Source organism: Eublepharis macularius, chromosome 13, assembly GCF_028583425.1.
Source record: "Eublepharis macularius isolate TG4126 chromosome 13, MPM_Emac_v1.0, whole genome shotgun sequence".
Taxonomy (NCBI): domain Eukaryota; kingdom Metazoa; phylum Chordata; class Lepidosauria; order Squamata; family Eublepharidae; genus Eublepharis; species Eublepharis macularius.
In genome coordinates, this window is record NC_072802.1 from 26,258,935 (window position 1) to 26,279,311 (window position 20,377).

At 41.1% G+C, this 20,377-nt stretch overlaps 1 protein-coding gene across 1 annotated transcript in view; it reads right to left on the reverse strand.

The window, feature by feature from the left end:
- Positions 1 to 20,377, reverse strand: part of DIAPH2 (diaphanous related formin 2) — a 444,699-nt gene that overhangs the window by 96,748 nt on the left and 327,574 nt on the right. Inside the window, exon 27 of the mRNA XM_054995941.1 lies at positions 13,050 to 13,145. Within this exon, the coding sequence (XP_054851916.1) occupies positions 13,050 to 13,145 (96 nt within the window). The remainder of the gene's footprint in view (positions 1 to 13,049; positions 13,146 to 20,377) is intronic.

Consider the following 20,377-nt stretch of genomic DNA (forward strand, 5'->3'; position numbering starts at 1 on the left):
TTCAGAATTAGATGCCAGACCATGATGTTGAACAGAAGCTTAGAAACCACTGCGGTAGACCAAATAACAGTTCAATCAGGGATCCAATGTTGAGCTGAAACAGAAAACTTTCATTGTAAGTTTAGATCAAAGAGGATGTCTGCTTGCAGCAGGACTACTTTCAAGCTGAAGAACACCAGTGAGAGAATAGAGGTAGATGCCAACAAGTTTAGACTAGAGATGGGCACGAACAGGAAAAAAAACCAACAACACGATGTTTGTTGTTCGTTGCCATCCATGAACAGGGATTTATGAACATCGACGGACATGACATGTTCACGAACATGTTCGTAGTTGGAGGTGTGTGGGAACCAGAACGGTTCCCCTTGGGACTTAGCTGAACTTGAGCCGGGGAAAGGAGAGTCCATGGGTCCCTTTCATGTAATTTTCTTATCACAGTGGAAAAAACTGGACTGTCTGCTGGAAGCTACTTTGAGGAGTTACAAGCCAGAAGGAAAGCCAGAAGGAGTTCAGACTGAGTTCAGACAGTCCATGACTATGTTGCCAGGGGAACTGATTGAAAGGCGCCAGACTGTCTGGCTTTATGAACGGCTGACAAACGCCACAGAGAGGGCTTGGAATGAACACATGTTCGCTGGGAATGGGGACTCACGAACAGCTTGCTCGCGAACAGCGGTTTGGGCTGTCCGTGGCTTTTTTGTTCGTATTGCTTTTTGTGCCCATCTCTAGTTTAGACAGTAAGAGGACAAGGGAACAGTGCTATAGTTGGGGATTGCACATGCTGATCTAGGACTTCAGATTTCTATAAATGCAGACAGAAAAAGGGCATCAATGCATGATATGCCCAAGATGTACAGCAGCACAATTTGTTTTCCATGTGACAAGCATATTACTGTGACATTACCCACATGTGCCTAAATTCAAAGGGGAAGAAAACTCTGGATGGCTGTACCATGAGTCAGCTGCCTGCCAGGCAAACTATTTCATCTGTATATAACATGGTAAAAAACCAACCTCTGAAAGAATAATGTTTTAAATAATGGCAAAAATGTGAAATACTGTGTAATAAAAACAGATTTCCACTTCAAGGAGAAAAGATTGTTAGAGAGAACAGAAACAAATTATGAGACTCAAAGCTGTAATATGTTTGAATTTTTCTTTAATTTTCACAATTTGCTTTAAATATATTCTTCTTGCATTATATATCACAACTAATTTCTAGTTCTTGGACAAATTTCAAAATTGTAAGTGATGTAGGAAGCTTAATTCTGATTTTGGATAGAGTCAGTATGGGAACAATCCTATATACACTTACTGGGAATAAGCATACTGGGACTTATTTGAAAATTTAGAATTGTGCTGCATGGCTGCGGTCATACAAACATATGAAGCTGCCTTGAGCTGAATCAGACCATTGCATCATCCACTCTAACTGGCAGAACATTGCAATTTACTTCCAAGTAGACATGCATACATTTTGGTGACTAATCTAGACTTATTTAAAATTTTACATTTCCTTGTAGCTGTGTCATACCTTGCTGGGCCTCAGACCAGGTTCGCTGCCCTTTTCGTGGGTGAGAGTTCCCATAGGTTCCTCTCTAGCTATATTCAGTAGTCCTTTCTTCCCATTTACCAGCTTCCTTTACACTAACATGTTTTCACCTGTTTCTCTGCTGCCCATTCTCCTGCTCCTCTAGGCAAGCCTTGCTGGAGCCACAATCTCTATTCCACTTCTCACTCTCAAGTACTAGAAAGTCCCTGGCAGGGGTGATACTACCAGATGTGAATCCCATCCTACTCTGGCCTCCTGCTCAGCTGTCTCCTGGATCAGCTTCTGAGGATGACTTTTCCACGTCTTCCCTCTGCTTTGATGGGTCCTGGCCTGTCTCTGCTTGCTCCTGCTGCAAAGAGCCTCTGTTCACTGTTGACTTTTGATGTTCCTGCCTGCTGGGGAAGCTCTGCATAACCTAAATGGACCCCCTCAGTAATGCAGCACCCCTTCCAGCCCAGCCATATTGTCCCTCGGCCAGGTCATAGGAACTGCCACCACTGCTTGGGTCCCATGGAGTGGCTTGGCCAGCCACAAGCTGTTATCCAGTTGGTTCATTTCATTCTTGCAATCTCCCTGTAACTTGGATGGTCTTGGGAGGACAGGCAGGTGTAGGTACCCTGCCAATGTGGTGTATTTTGCTTGCAAAATGCCACCCCCAGCCACCTAGGAATACTCCCTCCAATTTTCTCCATAGGGAACAATGGAGATTGGCAGTGGATAGCGACACCTTTGGGGGGCCAGAAAAGGTAAAAAGATATCAAAGATATCCAAGCACATCACAATGCAGTGAAACTGATCTCGTGCTGAGTGGCTCAATGAACCAAGAAGATCACTAATAGTCTAGAACATCTTGGCTGTAATCTCAACATAAACTAGTAGGAGATAACCACAAAGACGTATGGCAGACATCTAATCCCCCCACTACTATTTCCTCTTTCTCATCCCAGAAAGAATCCATAGCTCTTTTCCCTTTCCCTCCATCTCGTCTGTCCTTCCCATTCACCATCAAATCTACATTTATCTGCCCCTCTGTCTTCAAGTTTCTCTCCTTTGTTCACCATGGCAGCCTCTATTTGGGAAAATTATGGCTGAGTTGCACAGTGCTGGTCACCAGGCCTGATTGTGTGGTAGGGAAACCTGCAAAGCTTTGCAGGAGGCATCTGCCATTCTCCAGTATAGCTGTCTCCACAATATTTTTGTCTTTCTGGCAACTTCCACCTTTCCCTTCATGCAAGACTCTTGGTATCAAGTCACCTGGTGGCTGCTTGGAGGCCTGGCCTCAGTCATCCCTCAAAGCTCAAAACTCCTCTGTCCCCTCCTCTGTCTTTTACTGGGCTTTTCTCAGGTTTGTAGAAATAACTATCTTCTTTATTCATGGCTTCAGTGTCTGGATTTAAGTATCCACAGATATGGTCCCATTGAGGATCAGACATATTGATAGATATAGGATTTCACAGCATTCCTAGGCTGATTTAACCAACATTAGTTTCAGGTAGGTAGCCATGGTGGTCTGCAGTAGAACAGCAGTCCAATGCTATTAGATTCCTGCTGTTAACTAACATTGTTCACTATAAATACCTGGAGGGGGATACACATAAACACACCCCCTTGTTAAAACGAGAGATGGGCAAGAACCAGCAAAAAACCGAACCGTGTGGTTCATGGTTCGTCAAATTTCACGAACCACAAACTTTCACGAACCTGCCCCTGGTTCACGAACCAGTTTGTTTGGCTCGTGAAAACATCACATCCAGGTCAGAAAAACCATCACTTCCGGATCAGCAGAAGGTCACTTCCGGGCCAGCAGTAGTTCACTTCTGGGTTAGCAGAAGGTCTGCAGGAAGTCCATCCCCTGTTGCCTAGGAAACTGATTGATTGGCACCAGGCTGTCTGCAGTGATGAACCAAAAAACGAACCAAATGAACCAGCCTAAAGTTCATGGTGGTTCATCAGAAATGGGATCTGATGAACCACTGGCCTGGTTCATGCTTAATTTTGGTTTGTATTTCAGTTCGTGCCCATCTCTAGTTAAAACTACAGAAGCCAACAGTTTGCTAGTTTTGAAAATGATGCTTCCCCTATCCAAAAAAATATGAATTTTCATACCTGTTAAAATGAACATATTATGAATCATTTTGAGAAGCAGACCGTATCCATTTGTGACCCACCAGGCCTAAATGATTCTACCAAGCATGCCATGTTTCCTGCAAGGCGTTTGTAGTCTGAGACTGGCAGTGTATACAGAAAGAAAAAAAGAAAGCAGCAGCAGAAGGCAGTCTACCTTACAACACTAATGCATAGTTTATAGTGAGCATATGAAGATGCCTTATGTCAAATTGGACCACAGGTCCCTTTAGGTCAGTACTGTCTACTCTGAGTATCAGCAGCTGTCCAAAGGTTTCAAACACTGAAGTGGTTTCTTATTCCATTTATACCATATGCTTTCCCTCCAACTCAGTCAGTACTCAATTTAAGCAACATTTACTACCTAGATATGACAGACATTGAATGCATGGCCTACTGCACCTGACACACGTGCAGTCACAGCCTCTCTTCTCCTGCTAAAGCTTTCTTTAGGTAAATTTCCATTGCCACATTTGAAAAATATTTTAGCAGCTACAATATTTTGTTTTGTCTATGTTCCACTTGTTACTCTGCTATAATTATCAGAACAACAGGAGACATGAAACTGGTTGTGTTGTTTGGGGGGAAATGTTGCTTGCAGTATGTATTTCAGTTTCATTTAAATACCATAGTGTAAATGGAGAGCTGTGGAACTGGAATCAGTAATAAAAACAAGTGCTTTAAAAGATAAGTTAGTTTGCATGACATAATCCTTTCCTAACGCAGCTTCCACCAAGGAAAACTTGCCGAATACTTTCCTTCTTCTAATTAATGTGCATTATGCTCCAGGGGCCTCAGCACTGACAATATAGCTAAAAGCAGTTTGCATAATCCTTAGCATCTGTATCATAATGTGTAGTTTTAAAAAATCATGCCTCTCCATCACCATTTATACCTGCCAAGCACAGAGGGGTTATTTTGTTTTAAATTTCACTTAGCATGAAAACAGCCTCTTGTATCTTTAAGATGTATCCCCTCCCAGTTTTCAGGCCTGTGAGGTGGGGGAGGGGGGAGGCATATGGTGGCTGCCACCTTTGTATTGGCTCTCAGGAGCACCTGCAAGACCACACACGCTTCTTAAAGTTTGAATAGCTCAGCCAACCAATCAGTGGCAGGTTGGCTGATCCTGGAGGTGAAACTTTGCTGCCGATCTCAGAAGATCGGGTCCACTGCCTGAAACCCAGCCAGGCGGTTAGCAGTCTGTGGTGTTCCAGCTCCCCCCTCCAAATATTGTCCATTACTGAGTTCAGTGTTAAATCGTCACCTGTCTGTTGGGTATATATTTTGTATTCTTGGCAGTAACACATTCATGGTTCCTTGTTTGCTTTAGCTTTGTCACAGCTTCAGATTGGATGGTTTTGGCATTGGGCTCAGATCCTTTTGGGGGGAAACAGGGTGTGAGCCCAGTTTCCCCATACCTGGGGATGCCTTTTTAGGGGCCCTGGGGGTGAGGAGTGTCAGGGCCATGCCTAGCTTGGGGGCTATTAGGGCAAGCTCTCTTCCAAATGGCAGGGGGATCCACACAGAGGTTTGCATCCATGTGGAATCCCACGTCCTATCATCCTGCTGCCCCTTCCATCTTGCTGGTCATCAGTTGGCAGGCAAGTTGGCTGATGCTTGGATTCATGCCCTACGCTGCACCAAGGCTCCATAAGTTGTAAACCAATAAAGTTGCAGCCTTTTCATTTTCCAACAATTCTGTCTTGGGGTTTTATTTTGTCACAATGCCCTTGCCTCTCTCCGCCCCCATTTTAATGCTCGGCCCACAAACCATGGCCGTTTCCAGACGGCTTACCTGCCTCCGGAACGTCGCGCCATGTTGCGGGAAAAACGTGAAATATCGCGTTTTCTCGCTCAAGTTTTGCGTGACATCGCGCAAAACTCACGCGAGAAAACGCGGTATTTCGCGTTTTCCCCGCAACATGGCACGACGTTCCGGAGGTAGGTAAGCCATCTGGAAACGGCCCATAATAGCATCAAAAGTTCTGGGTGTTCCTCCCTAATGAACTTTGAAATTACTTTGTAAACCACAACTGTATTTCCTCTTGTCTCCCCTCCTCTGTTCATTACATAAATGAATACATCACAAGGCAATTTGGAACTTGGGAACTAAAGAATTATCCTTTTAGGGGTTTCTTTGCTCCAAGAGTTTTCTGCTGATATTTCTAAAGGCCTAAATGGGGGCTTAGTTTGGTGTAGTGGTTACAGTCAGACAAGGATCTAGAAAGCCCAGGTTTGAATCCCCACTCAGTCACAGAAGTTTGAACCAGTTACACACTGCCAGCCTAACCTACCACGTAGGGTTGTTATAAAGATAAAATGGAGGAGAGGAGAACAAGGTAAGCTGCTTTGGTCCCATTTGAGGACTAAGATGGGGATATGAGTAAGTAAGTAAGTAATAAGACTGTCAAGGGTAGTCTAAAAATTATTTCTAGGGCAGATACCTTACACTAAAACAGAGGTTCCCAATAGCCATTCTGGTTCAAATAAATAAATAAAAAACAAGTACTACCTTTTGGCTGGTCTTAATACAAGCTATTAATTGCATGGCTTTGTTTTAGGTTTATACAAAAAAAAGTTCCCAAGATCCTTCCAAGAAGGACGATTCGACAAACTTTTTTCTCAAGTCAATAATAATGATACTTCCTCAGCCAAATCATTACCACTGAATGTTATTCAAGGTTCTTTGAAGCAAAGTTATTTTTAGGCTTCTCTCCTTCAGGATGATGATTACCATCGTAGGCAAAATAAATATCCTTGTGCCAAGATGGCTGCTTAGAAGCATCCGTTCTAGCATATAATATTCAGAAAGCATCTTAAGCAGGTCTTCTCAGATATAAGTCCCATTTTATTCAGTGGAGCTTACTTCCAGGGAAGTAATTTTAGAATTGCAGCCTCAGTTTCTTCCTTACATTATATATAACAAAATATTAAATAAACTGCAAGAGGAATAAAATAAATTTATTGAGATATTTGGACTTAAAGCAATTACTACAATAATCCAAACGCAACTATAAATAGCTCACCTCATATAACTTTTTACCATGATAAATGTTAGCCTATACGGGGCTGTAGAAAAAGTTGTTGCAACTGAGCAAAAAAACACTGTGACATCCCCTCCTCCCTGCAAAAAAACCAACAACACACAAATACTGGACATCACACTGTTATTTTATATATAAAATTGATTGGCTTTCATTTTCCACAATTTGCACTTTTTAGATATTACATTTAAATTTTTTAGATATTAAGGAAAAATCTCCTTTAAATCAAACAAGATTTAAGATATGAACTCAGAATAACAGAGCAGATTAATTATTCTATGCTTACTTACTTGTCGTACAAGAACAGGGCAGGAATTGGGTTTTCTTGAGCCAAGGGTATTTTGAGGGGAAAGCAGGCTAGATTCCAAAGAGGGCATTCAATACCGAATCATTGCTTGGTTCTTATCCATCTGGCAGAGAAGTATATAGCTCACCCAAATGATGTGCTTCATACAGACTTTATGGACGTATGGACTTAAAGGCCACATTTGACTCTATATCTAAAGAGCATCTGAGGGCCAAACTTTATGCATCTTCCATCAATTGCAAACTCTGGCATTTAATTCAACAATCATATAATAAGCCCACTGCTTGTGTTGGTTGTGGCCTTGAGGTACGCCTCTGTCCAGGAGAGCAAGGCAGGGTTTCCTGCTGGTTCCCCTCTTATTCAGTCTGTGTATTAATGATCTTGCCGGGAGCTTAGTATGGTGAATTCCTATGCCCCTGCTCTAGCTACCAGTCAGATTCTCTTGTTACTCTGTGCAGATGAAGCTGCCCTATCTAGATTGCTGGCGGGTTTGTGTAGATTTTTAAGGCATTCCAGAACTATTGCACTGGAGAAGGCTTAGTAATAAAATGTGAACAGTCTAAAGTTATGGTCTTCTCAAGATCTCTTTGGTCCAAGCAGCTTTTTTGCAAGTTTAATCAGCCAGTTGAACAGGTGTCTCTGTTTTGTCCTCGTAGTATTCTCTTCCAAGCTTCTCTCTCTCATGGAAAACTCACAAAGAATATGCTCTGCTTTCAGTAGTGAATTCTATGGTGGCTGTCTCCTCCTCTACCATTTCCATGTTTGGAGCCAGTATGTTAGTGGGGTGATCCAAATCTTCAGAGTTAAAAGTGCTATCTATCTAAACTTCTATATGGGGTTATTGTTTGGATTACTGGAGTCCATAATTCCACTGATTGATCTTTTGAAGTTTTTCTTCAAAAAATTAACAGAGTTTCTCAGTGTGTAGCCTCTGTGATTCTCTCACTGGAGCTGAGCCTGGGACCAGCGGAATACCAAGCAGGCTTTTGACTTGTATTTGAAGGTTTTGTTTTCGGAGAATATTAGTAGTATCCCCCCCCCCGCCCTTTCCTTTATGGCCAGATCCTTATGTTTCGCACTGGCGATCCGATCTTGAATCCATACTTTCCTTTTTAGGGCTGTCCCCTTCATTCCTCTTGTTTATTGGCCCACAGGCTGCTACGGAACACTAGAAGCATTAGACTGCCATTTGGCTCTTGGCAGGGGTCGTAGAGAATGCTGTACGTTTTTTTTTTTTCCATATCACACCCTCTCTTACCCTTCCATCTTATTTTCATCTGTCCCCAAATATCAGAGGGCTTTTCTCTTGGCCAGGCTAAATGCTTTCCCTTCTACTGTTTTGGTGGGTAGATTCTGAGGATCGATCATGTGTATGTGGATCTGGGATGACTGAAACCTTATCTCACATTTTCTTTGACTATGTACTGACTGCCCTTTTAGAGATCTGTGGATACAGCCGGTAAGAACTTCCGAGGCTCCCCATGTTATACCTTCACTGCTAGTTGATACTGATCCTGTTATTACCAAACTTCTCACAGTAGCAGCTTCTATGCGAGGATGGAAATAAAGGGCAGTACTTGTATGACAGATTCTGTCCCAAAACATTTAAGAAATAAATAGGTTCTTTTAAGCCATGAAAAGGTGCGGCCATTTATGGGCATCCTATACATTATGAGCCATTTAGTAGCTGCCTATGTGTTTACCCAGAGGCCTGGCACATACTAACTTGACAGGTGAGTATGCAAAATCCCAGCATTGTAGCCCATACAGCCTTTCTCCACAATAGAGACCCAAAGCAATTTACAGCATTCTCCTTACTTCCATCTTATCCTCACAACAACCCAGAAAGCTATGTTAAGGTTGAGGGTTTGTAACTAGATCAAAATGAGCTCCAACAGCAGACTGGTGATTCAAACCTGGGTCTCCCAGATCCTACTCTGAATCTCTCACTGATACAGTACACTGTTTTGGGGGGAGAGGGTCTTGAACATTAGGAAGCAGCCAGGCCTGGGTCAGTCATGCAAGTTATGTGGTATTAAGTGGTTGTTTCTGGGCCTGGCTCCAATGAATCCTCCCTCAAAGACCAAAAACAGCCCTGGAAAAGTCCCTGCCCCCTACCCCTGCCTTTTATTGACAGAAAGCAAGCCTGGAATACTAGCTAAACTGTTATGGTTCTGTAGCAACACAAACTGTGGGCATCTGGTTAAAGCTACAGGCACTCCTTTTATCATTTAAGAGTTTTTGTAACCCTCCTCTCCATGTATTTTTTTTAATATTTCAGATTGTTCTGCAATCCTGGGGCATTTTTCAGGTATATAAGAAGATCTATCTTATCTAGGCCGATTCCAGATGACTAACCTTAAGGCACTTCATGCCGCCCTCTTCCGGATTGTGATGGGGAAAATGCGAAATATCGCGTTTCCTCGCGCGAGTTTTGCGCGACGACGTGCAAAACTCGCACGAGGAAACACGATATTTCGCATTTTCCCCATCGCGATCCAGAAGAGGGCGGCATGAAGCGCCTTAAGGTTAGTCATCTGGAATCGGCCCTGGTCATGGTTCCAGCAGCTCCATTTAAGTATCCTCGGGTCAGGACCACTTGGCTATTAGTATATAAGACAAGTGGGAACCCACAAGGACTTGCAAGCGACATCTCATTTCCTTCCCAGCCTCCCGCGCTGTGCCCCCACCACCTTTTTCTGACAGAAACCAACCCTGGAATACTAGCTAAACTGTTATAGTATCTGATTAAAGCTACAGGCATTCCTTTTATCTTGTTGAGGTATTTTAAATCTCCCAATGTATTTTAAAGGTTTTTTTTTTTGTTATTGTTGCAAACCTGGGGCATTTTTCAGGTATGTAGGATGATCAGACTTGCCACTCTCTTGCTTTAAGTATCCTCAGATCAGGAGTACTTGACTATCAGTACAGAAGACGGGAACAGATTCTTCAAGCAAATGAAGTACCTCTTATTCATATGTTGCAAGCTAGGCTGCCTGGATACCACAACTTCCTTTCCTCTTCCTTCTGTTACAACCCCAAAGGCTCCCCTTTGTGATACCCATGGGGGACAGGAGATCCCACTCAGAAACAGCATGGGGTGGGGAGCTGCAACACTAACAAAATGAATTAAAGGATGCGTCCTCAGCCAGATTAGCCATAGAGCCTAAAGTACATAGTCATGTATATACCTCAAAGCTGTAGCTTCTCTGCAGTAAGAAATGATGGCACTTAATGTCACTGCAGCTGCAATATTTCTGAAGTAGGACACTCCTAAAAGGGCACTAGCTATTAATGTTTCTAGAAATTTAATTCTATAGCAAAAGATTTAACAGCTTAGTGCAAAGTTTTTTTTTTAAAAAAAAATCCTGATAGAACAGTTAAGTTATGCAGAAGGTGGTGGTGGTGGTGGTGGGGAGAATAGCTTAAACTAATATTAGAGGGAATCTATTTCAGAACTGGTCTTCTTTTATAATCTCATAGCCTAAGGGTAGGATAAAAGGCATGGATAATTGCTGAAAGAGTGATGAATGCCATTTGAACCATATCTCTTTAACAGTTTTGGTTATGGCAAGACGTCAGATTTGTTAGAGAAAAAACAAACATGTCTGTACACAAACCCTTTCCACTGAATCAGTAAACTACTACAGAAGATGCAGATATTAAATTTAAATCTCCCTGCTCCCTTTGTGTTGTATTTACATACAGTAGGAAAGAAAAAAAGTTATTGTTTTTAAGACTTCTGGTATTAATGGGTTTTAAAATGAATTTAGATCCAACATACAGCTGCTGAAAGAGTTAACATTTCTTCCACTCATTAAAACACACAGCCACAATTAAATACCAACGCATATTTAGGAGTGCCCCCCTACTTTGCACACAGAGTAAGTTGTTCCATAATATTTAAATGCAACTCACATATTTTTTTTCAAACAGAACTCTTGGCTGCATCTACAATATTAAATACATCTTTTGAAAATGAGTAATTTGTTCACTTATTTAGTGATATGCAAATATATACCTGAAAATAGGTTTATGTATGTTGGACCAGCTTTGATGTCATAAATAAACCGAATGTTTCAGCGTGAGTTGTCTTCTTAAACTCATTCTCCTTGAGGGAGATCACTTGAGGCCAGCTGCCCTTTTATTGCTTTCTCCCATCAAAATGTAAAGGGCAGTATCAACTCAAAAGGGAAGATAAGAGGGTTATATGGGTACTTGGAGTCCTGGTCTGGATGCATTTTATGTATTACACAGATAGAGGATGATATTTTCTAAAACTTATATCACAGTGCTGTACTGAGTCGATGGATAGGGCAAACTACACAGAAAAACAGATATGTAACGTGTATGTTTCTTCATGGCTCTCTATACCTTACATTCCTGGGCTCTAATGCAAATAGCATCAAGTAATAAGTGACATATATAATATATTACTGTAAGATCAATACTGCAACCTTCTATATGAATTTACTCTATGGGATAATCAGAAGGATTTGTGAAGAAAATTTGTGAAAATACCAGATGACACAAACTGATTAGACAATAGGGAAGCTAAGGGAAATGTATTACCTTGTCACAGCAATAATCCTCCTTTATACCTAGGAGCATTATGCTTTCTGTGCATTTATAAGAAAGCATTTTAGCTAATACCATTTCCACAAATGCAAGTATACTGGATGACATTTCAAGATAATTTGATAAAGTGTTTGATATTCTACATTTTTGCAAAAGTTGTATAAGGAGTCTTTTCTATATGTCCCCCTTGAGGACCACATTTAAGATTCCTTGCACTTCCACTGGGTCAAGAATTGAAATAGAAACCACTCCACAGTTAACACCACCAAAGACAATTAACATTCCAGAACCAAACAGTGGATCTTCTCAGACAAGGAGGCATCATAATGTTTCTGGCATCTTAGTGCTTTGTAGAATTTTGCAGTGTAATATATTGTCTTAACAAGTAGGTCAGTTGCATTTCCTTTCTCTTTTTTACCATGCTATGCACAATTAAATCTGCATATTAGCAAGCACTTGAATAAAGAAAATCATCAGAAATGGTTTCGCTTACATTCATATATATCCCCTTATGCCATCAAAATCACAAAATATTGACATCTATGCCACAAAAGTCTTACTTTAAACAAACACCCTTGAGTGTAAAGGATACATAATGTCTCAAACCACGACAAGCTGTGGACCATATATGAAACTTAATTCAGCTTTAGGGACAGAGGAAAAAAGTTTTTGGTGGATTATAACCAATGTAGAGTCTGTGGATATGATACCTACCTAGAAGCTCTCCTAGTTCAGCTTAAATATTTAATTACTTGTTTGTGTCTTCCCTTCCTTTCTTGCTGGTTTTGTACAACTGCTATTGGCTCTATTTATTTTTTCTTCCCAGTTCTCACTTTCTCCATGTCTGGCTCCAGCTAGTTTCTTCTCCTCCGTCAAATTCTTTGTTCTTTTTCCAGGAAACAGTGCTCCATATCCCCCCCCCCTTGCTGAATTTGGACACTGGTGTTAAAATGGGAAATTTGATCAAATCGAATCTACCATACAAGTCTAAGGTTCCCCATTGCAGACCAGATTTGGACTGGGAAGACTTTGAACAACATATGTAAAGCAGGGTATAATTTTAAAACAAAAACAAAATATAGTTCTGCTATACTGCAGCCAGCAAAAATGGCAAAAGAATAATAAAAATGAGAACACATCATTCCCAGAGTTTAAGGACTTCTGCTGAGTCAATTTAATTACGCAGATGGTTTTCAGCGACATGCCATGAACTACAGAGTGTTAATTTACTTTTATTTGATGCTGATCGAAAAAAGGGGAACATTTTGTGCTTTCTTGTGCTCTACAATTGTGATAGCATATGTAGGACCCAAGACTTCACACCTGAGCCATAACATGTTCTCACTGAAACTGTTAAAAAGCTTCCATGAACAAACTCTTTCTACTGCCCAACTCTGAACAATATCTATTTGCTACCCCCAAAGTCGAAGAATACATGTCCTACCCTGAGTTCTTGGTATTCGTTTCCTGCGATCCCTGAACGCTGCCCCGGATTGCAGTGCCTCAAGAAGATTATCCATCACTCCTGTCTCATCGCCCTCTGTGAATAGCAGAGAAAGTAAAATTAATCTCTTTGCAATTAAGGTTACAACACAGGGAAAAATACGGAAAGTAAAAATAGGGTCACATTTACATAAAACCACTAAATTAAAGACATATATTTCACTGTAATGAAAGCTGTCAGTTTGCATGCAATACCATTGACTAGTTTGCTTATGAGGCTCTATTAAGCAAAATTGATGCCAACCTCACATACTATTCTTCTGACTTTTAAGACCTTGTCTAGTGTATTATTGATGACATGCTCCATATGCAAATAAACAGGTGCTGATCAGCAACTGCCGTTTCACTTTTAAGATCCTTATGAAGCTCCCTAAGCAAGAACCTGGCGAGCCTCCTTAGCAGAATCAATCCACATGAAGCAATTTGATAGTGCAGGTTAACTACCCATTCACTGCCTGCAGAAAACACTCATGAATGGGCTTCTTCATTCATTTCAACAGCAAGGGCAAATCCACAGAAGCAATGACATGTGGTAAAACACTAGTAAATGGGGAAGGCCATTGCACAGAGCACAGCCTGCGCATGTGCATGTGCGCACACGCACGCACGCACGCACAGGATTCATTTTCTTTCGGTCTGGGTACCAATGTTGTGTTTGACACAATTTACTTCTTCTTTAATCCCATTTTGTCCCTCATGATTATCATTTTAAGTTTTTAGACAGCCACAATTATGGTAAACTTTGTCTGTTCAGTAAGAGAACTTGTATGAGATTTATCACCAAAATTCCATTTCAGAAATCAACAAGCAGAAAACCCATTCACAATTCAAAGCACTGAAGATTTAGGATTTTTTTTTAAATGCTTCCATCCCTGTGCATTAAGGACAGTTGGTAAAGTAGATCTACTTAATTAATTTTGGTTTATTTATTTGGGTGCTTCAACTTCATGTTTTAATTTGTTCTTTTAATAAGGGCTTGAAGCAGCATGTAATAATGCAAGAATACTGGACAAGAACAGCTATAAGGTAGTAGATGCCCAATGAGCCAAGCTGCTTATTTTGTCCATCTCCACGTTAGAAGCTAATGACACACCCTGTAAGCAAGTAACACAACGCTGAGTTTTATTCTACTCACATCTGTGGACTGCCTGTTGTCAAATATATTGTCATAACAGAGAAAGGCTATACAGCTTCAATTTTTTTTAAAAAATATGAAATGTGTTTTATTATTATACTTAGTGAGCTGAACTCCATTTCACAGGGCAATTGCATACACAAGTATTAAACATTATTGTAAAGACTGCTCTATTATACACACTTAAAATCCACTGATTTCACTGGGAATTAAGCTTGCATGGAAATTGTAATATATGCTTGAAAATATTTCAGACATAAAACGTGGAGCTGTTTAAAGACACACAATGCACATATCTCCCATTTACCCTTAATAATTGCAACTGACGGTCAGGAGACTATCTGACTTGAATGAGATAAAGCACTTGGGAATACAGGGGGAGGAAGCTATCAGCAAAATACCGGTGGTGGTGGTGATGGTGGTGGTGGTGGTGGTAAGATTACCACTTGCCAAAGCAGTAATGCCTTCTGCTTTTATAAGGGTATCTTTGCATCTGAGTCTTACCAATTATTAGCTCTTTATCGAAGTACACTACAATAATACAACCACACTTCAAATCAGAAAGTCTCAACTTGAAACCAAAAGCTGATTTATGTTTACAGAAGGGGGGGGGGTCACATATTTTCTGGGGCAAAACAAGCCATTTCAGAATGAAGGTTGGGGATTTGCTCGGATGTTCCTTAAATGCAAAATTTCTCCCAAAACACTGACAACGAATACATCATCCAAAACCCTTATCCCTGATAATTAGGCTTTGCACATACAGGGAATTTATGACATGGGAAACATTCAAATATGTGATCTCACACCTCAAACAGTATTAGAACTGTTCCACAGGATTTTTCTGTATGTGTGTTTCCTGGAGTTTTAGCAAGCCTCAGATGTTAGTAAAGCTGAAAATCAATGCAATCAATGTAAACACAAGCCAGCATTCTATGCCCCCCTGCATGTAGAACAGCAGAGGATAAACCCTACAGGGTGCTCAGAGATGCTCAATCAGATTATAACTGTGTTTGAACTATTGCAAAACTAATAAAAGGTAGACTCTGGATCAAAAAAGGTGAACTCAGTTATGACTGCTTTATGTACATAGCCAATGTTTCTGCCAAGAATCTGCAGGGCCACTGGCAGGCTATCTGATAAAATGGTACAAATACCATCTTCTACTCCAGATCTTTGTTGGCCACGGAGCTGCAGAGAATGCCATATATAGACTAAAGAAGTCGAGCAACAGTTTGGAAACGTGTGTGTGTTTTTCCCCCATAAGTACAGCCTTCACCTGACAATCCAGCACAACACATACCCACTGTGAGCACTGTTTCATTGGCAAAGTACTATTTCTCTGAATACCACTTGAGTTTCAGTGTCTTTGACATTATGTTGAAGAAATCCAGCATGGCTATCTCCCAAGTACTTTTTCAAATTTGGTATATTGCTCTGATCAGTGAAGCTTGAAGTGGAACAGAGAGTCATATAAAACTTGCAGGGGATGGAAGAATTCAAACACAATTCATATCATCAACCATCACTGACAGTTTTGCACACTGTACTACTGTTTGCATCTTGCTGCACTCCTGACAGAGTATAGCCTTTCGGCAGGCATCCATTCATACTGTTTTAACCCCTAACATCAAATTACTCTTCCCTGCCAACTGTTTGAGTTCAGGTCAAAATAATCCACACCTCAGGTACATCTTCACTTCTGAAGATATTCTGAAGTTATTGTGGTCAAATACAGATGATCATTTATTGATTGTTATCTTACTATGGTGAGCATACCATAGTAAGGTGATAAGCATCATTCTGCCAAACGAGGAAAATTTGATCAAGATCTTCATCAGATCAGAGATGCAAATTCCAGTGATTCGGCTGTGTTAATTACGGCAAAAACAGAAGCTTTTGTAAGCTAGTGGCCACTTCATAAGATGCATGAAGTGAACCCTCGTGCATCTGACAAAGCGGGCATTAGCCCATGAAAAGATGTTGTACAATAAAATGGTTAATCTTCAAGGTGTCAGAAGACTCGTTTTTGTTTCTTCTGATCTGAAATCTGAAAAATAGAGGTGATGACATCTAGTACTTTCCAGGATAGCAAAATTACCAATGTATTAAACGGTAATAGGAACAGTGTGGTAAATTGCCTCTTTGTAAACTGCTGATTGTATTCACCAGATGTCAGAACATTTTCCTGGAGTTTGGCCCCCTGGCTACTTTATGCTGATGCTATGAGCAGCAATAATTGCTGGCCTGAAGCACAGCATTCCTAGGTTTCTGTAATCTGTCCTCTAAATCTGAAGTTGTAATTTATACTTCTCACAAATGGTAGCTGAGAATGGAATAATGTTAAACCACTCCATTCTATCTTTTTAAAAAATTACATGCAAATGTAATATTCATATAAGTGTACTTTTTATACTACCAGTCTTTTGCAAAGTGATTTCCCATTTAATGCTTCAGATTTCTTTCAGCGTAATTTAAAAAGCAAAAGGGGAAAAAAATGGACTGAAGGCTAAATGCTGAAAGCACTTTGATAAACCAGCCGCGTTACCACTAAAACAGTCCCACTCTACTGCCCTGACACCTTGCTGTTAAGTGTTGTTCACTTAAAGTAACATTTTCCAATCCATATATGCAACGTAGCCAATTCAAAGATTCAAAATTCTTTGCTCTGCTACGCGCCTGATGATATTTTATAACAATTTGGGCCTGAACAGAACAAGTTGTTAACAGGGGAGGTTGGGCATTGCGCCCGTCAGGCACACTAGATTCTCAAACTGACATGGATACTTGTACAATTTTAATCTGTCTCAGGAGCAGTGCAAAAGGATTAAACTGGCTTCACTTTTTTTAGAGCTATAATTCATTGAAACAGTCAGCACTTGAAACCTACACCAGGTGTTTATGAAGTATTTGTAAAACCTGGGAATCAAACCATTTCAGCATAGTTCATAGATTGCTAAATTAACCTTAAGGAATACCTTACAAAGAACAGAGGCTCAATGGCTGTAAGGAAAGGGAAGATGATAAAGGAAGTTTTAGCAACATTCCTACCAAAGAATTATTCTGTTTCAAACCTTGACAATACATGTTTTCAATCCTCAGGAGAAAAACTCAACTTTGTTTCCAGTCATCCTCAGTAAGGAGGTAGACATAAGGGATTAAGAGAACAACCCTAAACAGGACTGCACAGAATCGTAATCAGGTCTATTCAGTGGGGCTTACTCCCAGGGAAGTGTTTCTTAGCATACTCACTTTTGAGTAAGCCATAGTAGGGGTACTTCTGAGTATATGGGCATAAGATTGTAATATGAGAATGCCTTATTCTCATCATCAAACAGCCCCTGGTCCCCCCAGTGATTCTGAAAACAGTTGTTTCATTTCCCTACTTCACTTTGCCAGAAACATTTATTTCGTTGGAGTAACAGGAAGTAAGCAGCAAATTGTACAACTGGTGATAGGGAAGGGGGGGAAAGGGCTTGTCTGGAGGCTCACTGGCCAGTTGGTGGGAGGAGAGAAGCCTACTCTATGCTACTAACACTTCAAACAATCATTTGAAAATCCAGCTGCTAATCCAGAGTTTATGATTTAGTTTGCACATCAGCTTTATACTTTCCTGACAAATGCCATCACAAAAATGTCAGCTAAGCATCCTGTGTTTAATATAAAGTCATTTTGATTCCCTTTACAGTTAATGCAGTAGGTATTATGATTGCTATTTGACACAGTGATAAATGAAAAGGCCTCTCCATTGAGTTATTCATTGAGAAACAGCAGTAATTGTTATAGTCAGACTATATATATATATATACAAGTTCCAGTTTTCATATAGTTCCCAACCTCTCAGGGTGGGGTGGGGGTGTCACCAATGAATGCCCAGGGCAGAAGTCTTTGCTAACCTTTACATTGTAAGCAGCAGGGAAACAAATAGAAATCTTCCTTATCATACATCGAGGTTTATTGACTTAAATAACCTCTTGTCAAAATGTCACCACAAAATGGCTAGGTTCAGATATTTTGCCATTACATGAATGAACTATGAGATACTCAGGGTCATGTGCATGATCTAAATTTATTTCATCCCGCTGCCCCTGCCCCCCCCCCCGAACTGTATTAAAGAAGTACAACACCAATGAAAAGGTATTACAATATTTTCCTCCTTTCTTTCACTCTTTCTGCTTTTCAATGGTAGAGGGACTTAAAGGGATTCACAGGTTTTATGATTTCCAGTCTAGCCTCTGTAGCTCAAACATCCCTCTGCCCATACACTCAGAAAAGAGCTCTGCCTACAGGGAATTACCTTTAAGACATTATGAACTCATTGTTGCATTTGTTCTATCTTTTGTCCCATTGCTTGCTTTTGGCCTCTGCATTACAATGCATATGAACTGAAGTTATAGGAAGCTGAATGGTTGTGCCTTAATAAATTAATGTTCGTCACCTGTGGCCACACAGGAAGAATGTCCTTTGCAGTCTATCGCAGTAGAAAAGAAGCACCTATAAGACTAACAAAATTTGTGGTAGGGTATGAGCTTTTGTAAGCCACAGCTCACTTCTTTAAATATGGCTCAGGAAAGCTCATACCCTGCCACAAATTTATTTGTCTTATAGGTGCTTCTGGACTCTTGCTCTTTGCTACTGCTACAGAAAAACATGGCTACCTATCTTGACCTTAGCCTATAGCAGGTCAGTATCATCTCATCGTTCAGCAATCCAATTCACTGGGGAGAAGATAACAATGGGCTTAATTATGTGTTGCTGTACACTACAGGCTACCACAAACTCGCCCATATTCTATGTGCAAACATTTCAGTGGTTATCGTATGGGTTTTGGCCATCTGAAAACAGCTTGGTTACAACTTCACAGCTTGTTTAATGAACTCTGAACAAATAAACTTGCAAACCATTTACTGATAATATGTTTCTGTAGGAACATCATTCTGTGAATAGCAAGATTTGATATGAATTTGATGAAAAGAACTTTGAATTTCAAAAGCTTATACCTTGAAGATCTTATTGGTCTTTAAGGTGCTACTGGACTAGGGATCCCAGCCCTCCAGTGGGGGCAGGGGATCTCCCACCCCCACTCTCCACACCCTGCCCCCACTTACCTGAGCAGTGGGGGGGCACGCATGCCTTCCTTGTGCGCTCCCACGGCGCGGCACACTCCTGTGTGCTGCAGCCGCCAGGATCAGGCTCATTTTGGCCCGGATTGGGGCTGCTAAGGAGTGCAGGAGTGCTCCTACACTCCACAGTGCTCAAAACGGGCCCGATCCATGACAAACCGGGCCCGTTTTCAACAGCTGCAGAGCGTAGGAGAACTCCTGTGCTCCGCAGTGCCCCAAAACGGCCCATTCTGCTGTGGATTGGCCCATTTGTGAGGTGCTGCAGAGCACAGGAACACTTCTATGCTCCACAGCACCCAAAACGGGCCAGTTCTGTCACAGATCGGGCCCGTTTTGAGGCGCTGCGGAGCGCAGGAATGCTCTTGCACTCTGCAGTGCCTCAAAAACAGGCCCGATCCATGGCAGGACGGCCCATTTTGGGCATGTTCTGCAGGGCCACGTGATTACATCACCCCTGAAGTGACGTCATCGTACCTGTGGAGGCGTGCGCACACACCCCTCTCCCCAAGGGTTAATGACAGGCCCCTCTCCCCCCGCCAGGAGATTGAGGGGGCCTGTCAACCCTATACTGGACTCAAATCTTGCTGTAATACCGCAGAACAGCACAGCTACTCACCTATTAATTTTTAAAAATTAAATCAAACCAAGTTGGGACAATGTGGATAAGTGAGCATGTACTTCATCTCCTTTAACAGAATAAGGCAAAGTCCCACTCATATACCAGTTAAGTAGACTAATTAGCATTACCTGATCTCAAAATCTGTGACTTTAATAAAATAAGAAGGTGGCAAGATGAAGAAACAGTATCTAAAACAAAAGTATGTGCGCGTGGGTCAAAGTCTTCTTGAGCAAAAATGAGCTTAATTGATATGCAACAGCATTATCCCAAGGGGATCACTCAAAGTAGACCTATGCTCCCCTTATAAGCTTGTTTTTCATTAATCTTAGAAAACGTTCATGTAAATTATGCAGAACACACATTTGTTGATGCAGAATAGAAAGAGAAGTTAG